Source organism: Elephantulus edwardii, unplaced genomic scaffold (genome assembly GCF_000299155.1).
Source record: "Elephantulus edwardii isolate Elephantulus edwardi_28Jun2011 unplaced genomic scaffold, EleEdw1.0 scaffold00078, whole genome shotgun sequence".
Taxonomy (NCBI): Eukaryota; Metazoa; Chordata; class Mammalia; order Macroscelidea; family Macroscelididae; genus Elephantulus; species Elephantulus edwardii.
In genome coordinates, this window is record NW_006399828.1 from 8,869,094 (window position 1) to 8,880,589 (window position 11,496).

Below are 11,496 nucleotides of genomic sequence, written 5' to 3' on the forward strand. Positions count from 1 at the left end.
CAGGAGGGGAAGACCCTCTATGAGGTGGATTGATTCAGTGACTGGGGTAATTGGGATGGGTGTGTAAGGGGCAATGAGTTTGGCACAGGATAGAGCACGGTTTAGGGCTGTTGTACATATGGTCGCTATGAGTCGCAAATGACTCGATGGCACATAACAATAACAACAACACTATTTCCTAGTCTTAGTATATATTCCCTTACTGTGTTCATAGTCCCAATCATAATATATGTCTATTCCATTTATTATAAGAAATTAAACTGAATCAAATTGCCACCAGTTAGATAGATCACTCATCCTTACACAGTATTCTCTGTTTTATGAGTGTAGTAGCCTCAGTTTGCCTGGCCCCACAATCTTGGTACCTGAAGCCAGAAAATTAAAAGATAAATTGTATTGGAAAAATCTGCTGTCAGGGACCTCTCCAGAGTACTAAAGAACAAGGATGTCAGTCTAGAGACTAAGATTTACCTGATCCAGGCCAGGACCTTCACAATTACTTGTTATGAATCAGAAAACTGGACAAGGACAAGGGAAGATACAAGAATTGATGCCTTTGAGTTGTAGTGCTGGAGAAGACTAATGAATATACCATGGAATGCTAAGAGAACAAACAGGTTTATCCTGGAGAAGGTGAAACCAGGCTGCTCCTTGGAGGCAATGATTTTGATGTTTCACCTGACTGGACCAATTGGCAGCATCGGGATGGATGGTGAAGGGATTGAGATTGTTAACAACTTTAGTCGGCTTGGCTCCACAGTCAACATTCTTGGCATCAGTAGCCAGGAAACCAAAAACCTTTTGCAATGGGAAAGTCAGCTGTTAGGAACCTCTCCAGGGTAATGAAGAGCAATGGTGTCACTCTGGAGACTAAGGTGTGCCTGATACAGGCTATGGTCTTTGTAATAACTTGTTATGCATCAGAGAGTTGGACAACGACTAGGAAGGATAGAAGGTAAATTGATGCCTTTGAGCTATGTTGCTGGAGAAGAGTATTGAATGTACCATGGACTGCCAAGGAAACAAACAGGTTTACCCTGGAGAGGGTTAAACCAGGCTGCTCCTAGGAGGAACGGATTCTGAGGCTTTGTCTGACATACTTTGGACATGATGTAAGGAGGGAAAGACAGGTCCTTGGAGAGGGACATCATGCTTGGGAGGGTGGAGGGACAGCACAAGATGGGAAGACCCTCTATGAGGCAGATTGACTCAGTGACTGGGGTAATTGGGATGGGTGTGTCAGAGACAGTGCAATTGGCACAGGACAGAGCAGAGTTTAGGGCTGTTGTACATAGGGTTGCTATGAGTCACAAGCAACTCGATGGCACATAACAACAACAACCTGATAGACATTGGGCATGTTGCAAGAAGGGACTAGTTCTTGCAGAGGGGCATTATGCTTGGAAGGATGGAGGGACACTGCAAAAAAGGAAGACCCTGAATAAGATGGATTGGCTCAGTGACTGGGGTAATAGGGGGTAGGTGAATCAGAGACAAAGAGGTTGGCTCAAGACAGAGTAGGGTTAAGAGCTATGGTACATACAGTCACTATGATTTGCAAGTGACTTAATAGCATATAACAACAACAACAATTAAGAGTAATTTTTAAAGTTGGACACAAATATGCTTTCCAGAAATTACACTAAGAGAATTCAGTCATGTTAGAGTTCAAAGCTAGATTTCTGTCTTCAAACCACTATGACTCTTTTCTGTTCAATTTAGATACATCTCTCTTCACTATGTCTATAGCACATGACTTCTACATATTCACCCTCTACCATAATCATTATCCTCTGTATGTTCAGAGGTTAAAATGCTTTAAAAAAATAATTCTGCCTAGGAATGAGCTCAATATTTGGAGTGATCTAAGTAGAGAAAAATACAGATACACAAAAAAAGGTGTTTTCATTCTTCCTTTTGGGTTTGAAATTGAAATTATTTATATTAGATATGCACTGATATTTGAGGGATGTGGTAAGTTTTGGCTTATTTTACATATTCCATGGAGAAAAAGTTGGATTACATAAGAAGTCTGATATTGATTCCAGTTTCATAAATGAACAAAAAATACATTTATTCCTAAAGAAGTCTCCTTAGTAAGGTTATCTTGACTGTCTTTGACTGGAGTAAGCATTTTCCATGTAGATCATGTTGTCATTTAGTTACTTCCAATTTCTGGAGACTTTATGTGTACAATAAGATCTGGTTATGTAGTCTATAGTGTTGCTGCAAACCCAAACATTACACTCTTTAGTGATTTAAATTCGTCAGTTTACTGAATCATCTAGAGAAAGAGAACAATTTCCTCTCATATGATTTACAGCCTCCGAAACTCAATGGAGGGTCAGCAATGAGTGGATTCTAATAATGGGCCCATGGAAACAGCAGTGAAGAAATCAAATGGCATATTGTATTAGGCAAATAGGATTTTTTAAAAAAATGACAAAGACAAAAACCAAGCCAAAGCAAAATTAAAACCAAGAAGATGTCACTTTGAGCACTAAAGTGTATCTGCCCAATCCGTGAGATTTTTTAAAATTGTCTCACACGAATGTGCAAGTGGGACAATGAAAAAGAAACAAAGAGAAATGTATGCTTTTTGAATTATGGTCTTGTCAAAGAATACTGAATACACCAAAGACTGACAGTAGAACAGATAGTTGATCTTGAAAGAAATTGAGCTAGCAGGCTCCTTAGAAGCAAGAATGGAGAGAACTCTCCAGTACTTTGGGCTTGTTTTCAGGAAGAGCTGGTTTTGGGAAGACATCATACTTGTGAACATAATGGGAAGAGGTAACAATTCTTTTTTTTTTTTCTATAATTATATTTTATTAATTTTCATAAACATTTACAGAGATTTGGGGCTTCCACTCATTCATTGTTGCACTATTCTCTCTACCCTCCTCCCAGTTTGTTCTTGTCCAAATGCCACAGTGCTTGTCAAAGCCAGTTCTGATTAATCTTCTTTGTCAGTGTATCCTTTGCCATTCCCTATCACTCCTCCCTGAGAGAGACTTCACCCTGAGTCATAAGGAAAAGGGGATGGCGTATTCTCTTAGCTACTTCCTGCTGAAAAGGGACGCTGTGGACTTCAGGGTGAAGATCTTCTCTCACTACTCTAAAGGGCCCCTTTGGCAGTAGGAAACACATAGACTATTATGGAGATTGATTTTGGAATTCAGATGCACTCTTATTGATTGTGCTTGGCTGTACATGTACAAATCCTTGAAGATGTATCATGGGGAGGTAACAATTCTTAATGAGATAGACAGTCCTAACCATTGCCAAGATTATGAGAATGGTTCAAGACTAGTTAGGGGGGCTCTGGTGGCCTAGTGGTGAGAAGCTGTGCTGAAACCCCAAAGAGAAGCAGTTTAAATCCACTGGCTGCTCAGCAGGAAAAGGATGGGAAAACTCCTCCCGTGTGATTTAACCACCTCTGAAAACCTGCTGGAGGGTCAGCTATGGGTCAGTTCCCACTCAACAGCACACAACAATAACATTTATTGGGATTGACTTGAAAGCGTCTAACAACATATGTAATAGAATGAAACTAAGCTCAGACCGCATACCCTCTCCAAATCACATAGGGACTCTTTGCTTTTCTTTGTGTTCTGGGATGGAAACTTCTGGAGACTGCGTCATCAAGACACTTTTGTTCCCTGGTCTCCAGCGAGGATAAGACAAGGGCGGCATCAGAAGGAAGTTTGGAGGTAGGTTAATAGCTCCCTAGTTCTTTCATGGTTCCGGAACACCCTCGTTCTGCCCAGTTTAGGGGCAAAAACAGTTGGGTGTTTCACAATGCCTTCCTTTTTCTCCTTTTTGTAAATAAGTCTTTCAGTAAAGTCTCTGAGTTGAAATCCTATTGAGAATGCTACATTTACTCTGTTTAAGCCCTGATACCAGTAGCTAAAATGTATTACATTGTAATAGAGTTTTTGTTTAATGCTGCAAAGCTAGTTCTGACTCAATGATCTTTTATAAAATGAAAACCTCTCCGCTCTTTCACCATCTTCACAATCTCTGCTGTGTATAATTGCAGTCACTTGTGTCCATCCATAGCATTTAGGGTTTTTCTCTTTGTCTCCGATGCTCTACTTTTCCAAGCTTGAGGTCCTTTTTCCAAGAGACTGACCTGCTCTGGTAATATGCTCACAGTATATGAGATTAAGTCGTCATTGTTATATGCTATGACTCTTGGTGATTCTATGAACAATGGCTCTGAACCTTGTCCTATACTGACCCAAGTACACCATTCCTAAGACATCGGACCCCATTGCCACAATCACTGTATCACTCCATCTCCTCTAGGGTCTTCCTTTCCTATGCTTACCCTCTATTCTTCCAACTGTAATATTCATGTTAATTAAAAAAGCAAGAAAGAATAAAATAAAGCATGTAAAATTCTAAGTTCAAAAGAGAAACTATGCATAGGTCACTATGAGTCAGAATTGATGTTATGTCTGATTGAGGAGAGAATTATATTTACTTAATAAAACATGGATGCCTATTTGTTTTCTTTTAGCAGCAATCTTTGAGCTTTGGTGAAATCATTTGTGCCACTTAAAGAATGAATGACAGAAATAAAACAAAAAAGTTTGAAAAGAAAGCAAAATAGCACTAATATCATTGGAAAGCATAAGATGAATGTTCTTAAAAACATAAGAGTCAATAAGGTTACATATGTTTAGTAAGTGAACAGTAAACATAGAGGGAACATGAGTAGAGGACTTTTTTGGGATATTGGGTATGATGCTTTGCTTACCCCAAATACTTCAAGGGAGAATTCTGGGGTATTTTTAGAGAGATAATTTAATGAACATGCACAGCTGGGCTAATGTATTGATAGACAGTCTTTGTAATCTGCCTTAGATTTTCATTTATATTTTTAATATTTTGAGTAAAACATTGGTTTAGTTTAGAAAAAGAAATAAATAAAAGGTCTTACATGAAGATTCTTCAGATCCTTAAAATCTCCATCTTTGATTTCTGTTATCTTGTTGTTTTGCAAGTCCAGCAATGTTGTGTCAGGGGGGAGGTCCTTTGGCACTTTGTCCAGACCTAGAAAGAGTGTATAAGAGGAAAGAATTGTCAGTAAAAGGCAGAAATATAACTTCAAAATCACTAAGGATGTATTTACAGAAGAAATCAATTTTACAATGATGAATGTACCAGTAGCATATTTTTCTTCTTCTAAGAATTATATCAATTATATTTCAAAACATTTGTTTTATAATTCATTCATTTTTGTTTGTTTTCTTAATTACAAACTAAAACCTTTTTCCCAATAATTACTTCTCTCTGTAAGGGTAGCATTTCTATTTGGAGTGTAGTCTAGACAACCTCTCAGTACTCAGAATTGTTCTCCTTATTACTATTGAATTCAAAGGTGTTTGCTTTGATAACCATATGAGTTATTAGCAATATGCTCTCCTAAATATCTTGCATATATAGAAGCTCTTATTTTAAAGATCCTTTCATTAAATCTAATTATCACAACTCCACAATTAAAATTAAAATGAAATGAACATGTGAACAAGTCAGTTTGTTTACAACTTGATAATTTGTCTAACTCTTTCAGTTTGAATACAAATGTCAAAGCAGTATCAATTTTTCGTTGATTATTTTATCAGCAACTGATATGTGAATAAAATTAAAGCAAACTAAATATGTCAATGCAACTTCTCTAAACTTAATTATATTAAGCATTTTTCTGAGTTAGATTGGAGCTCAAGTTTCTACTCTTAGTTTATAAGAATAAATCTATTGAATAACTAAATAATCCATGGTAATAAAAATATTCTGTAATGGTCATTTAACTATTAGTATAAAACTGAATTTATTTTAATTAAAAGGATAATGTTTTGGATAAGTCTTCATTTTGCATATTAATTGCAGAAACATGAAATGATGTATCCTTGCTTTTCTGCCATTGGTTTTGGTTTATACTGATGTAAATGTCAGGAAAAAAACTTGATATTTTGTTAATGTAAATTAACATAATTCTTTTCATAGTTTTGTTTGCATAACATAAATCAGAATTGTTTTTAACTTTGGTAAAAAACTTCCCATCCATCATATCTGAAAACAAAATTAGTGAAGGTCATTTATTCAACAAATATTAACTTCGTGTCTTTAGTATACTAGAATCCAATATCAGTAAATAAGACAAGATATTCAAATAATACATTCCAATCTGCTAAATTAAGTGAAATCTTGTAATAGATGCATTATGTTAGTAATACACTTTTCTGACTTTGAATTTTCTACAAATATATACTAGTAAATCATCACAGCATTCACACTGTTTATCTTTACTCGAGTCTTCCTTAACAATTACACAAAGCATTATATCTAGAATTAGCTATTTCTTAGCTCTTTGCAGAGAATACTATTTTTTTTCCATGATCTCACTGTTGATATTGGAAAGCCATTTTGTTCCCAATTCAGGGATCAATTTACTTTTTAAATCTGGATAACAAAATGCAAATGGTTCTGACCATATCTGAATACAGTCCAAGAACTCACAGGAGAAGTAATTTACGAAGAAATAAAAGGAACGGCATGCTGTTTTCAGTGATGAACAACTAACTACCAGAACAGCTACCATGTAGGAGGATAGATTTAACTGTGCTGTGTAGTTGTAATTACTGCTACTTTTTGAAATGTCAGTTTGATAATTGAATGCAATTAGGAATGGAAGACTTCTGTCAAATCTCTCATAATTAGAGTTCTCCAATCAAGAGAAGAAGCATTTCCTTTTATTTGGAATATAGCTACTACCTATATTTCATCACTAACTCTTGAATTATTTTTCAAAGTTTTAATTTTAATTTGTGCTTACTTTTGTACGTTGTTGAGCTTAAGTTCAAATAGCTCTCTTAATATTTGGTTAATATAAAAAGCAGACAAAATTTCAGATACAGAAGAGAAATATTAAATATCCAAATATCTAACAAACTTGATTATGATGTCATTCCAGGATTTGACAAATAAAAAAAGAACAATTTGAAATTAAGTACATACTTTTTGTTTGTAAAAATTTGAAAAAATATTTAAAAAATTTGAAGAAAAATATCAGCTTCAAGTTTATCTCTCGCAGCTTTAATAGTTAGAAACTCATTTTAATGATTAACATCATAATGATACAACACCCTTTTAATTAATAATATGATAAAATTTATGAAGATAAACTATCTTGATTAAATCTTATACATGTCCAGTGAGGTAGTTAAGTAAGTTTAGTTGTGGGTTTGTTTTGTTTGTTTGTTTGTTTGGTTGGTTGGTTGGTTTTTTTCAGATAATTATTAGAAATGGCTTAACATCATGAACAAGGGCATCTCCCTAAAAGGGCACAAACTGATACTAGGAACATTTTAAAAGGCTTCCCACATAATGCTTTTCCTGCCATACTTATCTGTATCTTCAACACAGTCTGTTCTGCCACAAAACACAATAATCATGCTTTGTGTACATATGAAATATACATCTGAAAATCAGATAGATGGACATTGTGATTTTGATCAATTTTGATCATGACCCACAGGAAACATAAAGTGGAAATCATCCTAGTTTGGAGTTCTTGGTATGTCAGAAAGAAAGCAGCTCTTAAATACCAGCTATTCTGCTTGTGATGATGTTTTTTCAGTACATATCAAAATGAAGGTACAAATAGAGCCATGTGGTTAGTTTCAATAGAAAGTGCACGTAATGTTCATGTGCATTTATATGTACATCTATGATTTTATGCCCTGCCTCTATTTCCTTTTCCATTTTTTAAACATCATTCCTTAAAAGATGACATGATAGCAGGTGGCATGTTTTAGTTATTGTGTTAGACATACATAGTTTTATATTATTAACATATATAGACATATATAGTTCCATATATTAGACATAAATAGTTTCAACCTTAAATTATCTTGCTTAGCATTAAAAAACATTATAATTGTCCCAGAAATAATGGAATTCACAGCTATCCAAATTCTTTCTTGTCATAGGTAAAGAGAGGGAGCAGGGAGGAGTTAAATGGTTTATATATACTATCTCAGGGCTAAATTGGGACAAAGATATTAGATTCCTTGATATCTGACTTCAGGATGATCTGGTATACCGTATGTGTATTTAAACATCATGCTAATTTTCAAAAGATATGGCTCTGCATTATACCTTAAATGTCTAGCTAGTCATTTTTTGTTCACCCAATTCATATTTCTGGATTTCTCTACTCACTTATTTCCTGCTTCTTTCATTTTACCTGTATTTTAAAGCTTGCTTATGATCCCCAATTCTCTATATTGGTCCAAATAACACCAGATAAAAATTATCCCCTAATTTCTAACTCTTATGAGCCTGCAAGTTTATCTTGTATTTAGTGTTTGGGTCTTTCCTGTAATTTGAAAGTAGGTTAGAAAAAATTACAGCGTTTTGTCTTTGTTTTTTAATCAGAGATCTGTTCCTCTGACTGCTTTACACACAAAAGACTTCAAATTATTACTTTTCTAATGACCATATTATTTTGCTGTCCCATGGTGAAAAGTTCATTGGCAGGATTTTATGAAACTTCTGTGCTTGTTTTGTGATAGCTATCATATGGTCTTAAAGTTATTATATCTCCTCAGAAAAATGGAAAAATATATAATAGGATGATCACAATTTTCCAATTCTTAATTGAGGAAAATGTATCCCTATGAACTGATTCATGCTAACCCTCCAGTGGTTTTTGGATGTTGTGAATCACTCAGGAGATTGTTCATCATCTTTCTTCTATTGTGTCACTGATGGGTTTGAACCAAGAGAATAGTGTAGAATTTGGGTTGCATCACAATGCTCTACAGAATAAGCCAGCAGAGCAACAAAAGTCATTTTCAAAACTATTTGCAGTGATGCAACAAACACATTTAAGCTCTAGTAGCCTAGTGAGTAAGAAATTGAGCTCCTAATAAGAAGACTATTCAATTCTATTAGCTGCTCCATGGGATAAAGATAGACAATCTCCTTCCATGTAATTTACAGCTTCTGGAAACCCACTGGAGGGTAAATTATGAGCTTCAACTCAAGTGCAGTGAGGAAAAATTTAGAAATTAATATTTTCATAAAATACATCATTCTTCTTATCTAATTATCAAAACTGTTTTCAAATCCGTGTCTTGGATATATTTATGAGACATCTGTTGTCTAACAGGTATCTGGAAAAGTTTGCCTTTCTCTCCGACATGGAGACTAATCTAACAATAATAATTTATCAGCATAAGATAATACTCTTGGCAAGATTCAACTATATGTCTTGGGATGGAAAAACAAGTCCCCATCCATGGATTAGTACTGTCAAAACTAAATCTCTGTTAAAATATACAGGCTATAAATCAAAGAACATGTTACAATTAACTACATAAATGCAACTTTTAAAATATCAAATTTTTAAAACAAATAAATTACAAAGATGAAGAAGTGCAGATAAAAAAAACAGTTTAAGAGATTGAGAAGCTATTTTAGCCAGTTATGGTATGCAAACATAATTTGTTTTCTCATTCATATAGACTGTAAAATAAAATGTTTATACGTTGATAAAATAATTGTAGATTACATGAATAAATATTTGAGAATATGAGGACATTGTTATTTTAGGCTTGGTAACTGTTATTGTATATTTAAGAGTCATTATTCTTTTGAGAAACATATTCATACATCGTTATATTTCTTATTGAAAATCATATGGAAGAAGGAATTGGTGGGAGAGATACAGTAATGCATTGGAATTCATTGATAATTGTTGAAGGTGGATTGCGTAAATATAAGAATTATAGATTCTGTACACTTAATTTTTGCTTGATGACTTATTTTTATAAGAATGTCATTTTAGTTTCAATCCTACTTCCTCAATTTGATCCTTAAGCTCTGGTAAGCTGTTTAAATTCCTAACACTTCTGTTCCCTTATATCATTCATAGATTTGTAAGATTCTATAAGCTGACATGCAGTTAGCTTCTAAAATAGTACATAGTGGGGCTTCAAATAAAAAAATCTGCAATTTTTTACTAAAAGAAAGGATATATTTGGAGGCAGAAGTAGCATCTACTTCCTAGACAACATGCCCCTAGAAATTCTATGAACTTTGAGAAACAACGATAGTTATTCGTTCATAGGGTCACTATGAGTCATTTTTGACTCGACAGCAATCATCAACAACAACAAAAGGAAGAAGAGGATAAGGCTGAAATCATCTTACAGATTAATCTTACAGTTCTTAAGTCTGTGAGAAATACGTGTGTGTGAATATTCATTAAAATTATATAGTCTATTATTCCAGAAAGGGAAATCTGTTCTGTAAGAGCTTTACAAATATATTTTTCATCTAAATCTCTTGGTTCTCAATTGATTTTTCTTTTCAACCAATTATTAGTCTTGGTGCATTTTTTATTGTTTCTACAAGGTCCTATATCTTTGGAAGGCTTGCCTACCAAATGCCATTTTGAATGATACCAATTTGCTAAAGCACTTTGACAAAGAACTGCCTCTTCCAAAAGCTGTTCCCTGTGGATTTACCCCTTTCTGAACAGTAGCAAATGCTACACACTTTTGAAATCTATGAAATACTAGTCGTTTTTGTTTGTCTCTTTGTTATACTTGTCAACATTATCTTAGCGTCCATATAGCTTTAGAGTGAGAACATCCTGAATAAAATCCAACTCCGATTAAACAGGTAAATTACCATATTTCTCTTCTGTTCCCATACTTCAAAACTCTGAGTACTAGGGTAGAAATACACTAGACCTAAGGTTTTTCAGGGTGGTAAGAAAAGGGGAAAGACTCATTTCTATTAAATTTTACTTATTAGAATGAAAATTAATTTTCAAAGAGTATCAAAGCAGGTAGAATATTTTTGTTTAATCTTAATTTTTCACTAAATAAACTTTAAAAATCTATGTTATTATTTAAGAGAGTTCTTACGGCTTAATACTAAGGAATTGAGCTGCCAACACAAAGGTATGTGGTTCAAATCTACCAGATACTCCACAGCAGAAAGATGCACAATCTCTCCTTGTGTAGTTTACTGCTTCTGAAAACCCCCTGGAGGATCCGGATAGTTTGGTTCTGACTAGATGATACACAACAATCATTATTTTCTTGAAATAATATATAGTTACACTGGTAAATTTTATGGTTACACATAAATTAACTTGTTATTATGTGCCATTGAGTTGCCTGCAACTATAGTGACTCTATATACAAGAGCACACAAGCCTTCTCCATCCTGTGCCAATCTCACTGTCTCTGACACAACTAACCCCATCACCCTAGTCACTGAATCAATCCATCTCATTGAGAGTCTTCCTCTTTTGCATTGTTCTAAGAACATATTTTATGATAGAAATAAAGTTAGAGATATAGGAGTCAATTCCTTCTTACAATTATAGTAAAAATTATAGATAAGTTTGACTAAATAAGACTAACTTGGACATTATTTTAAATATAATTGCTTTTATCTATTAAGTAG

At 34.3% G+C, this 11,496-nt stretch overlaps 1 protein-coding gene across 4 annotated transcripts in view; it reads right to left on the reverse strand.

Annotated features, from left to right (window-relative positions):
- Nucleotides 1–11,496, reverse strand: part of DCN (decorin) — a 60,618-nt gene that overhangs the window by 30,027 nt on the left and 19,095 nt on the right. For 2 of the 4 annotated variants that reach the window (XM_006889510.1, XM_006889513.1), the window contains one exon: nucleotides 4,949–5,061. The exons of the other annotated variants lie outside the window; for them this stretch is intronic. In XM_006889510.1, coding sequence (XP_006889572.1) covers nucleotides 4,949–5,061 — 113 coding nt within the window. The remainder of the gene's footprint in view (nucleotides 1–4,948; nucleotides 5,062–11,496) is intronic. 4 annotated transcript variants of the gene reach the window in all.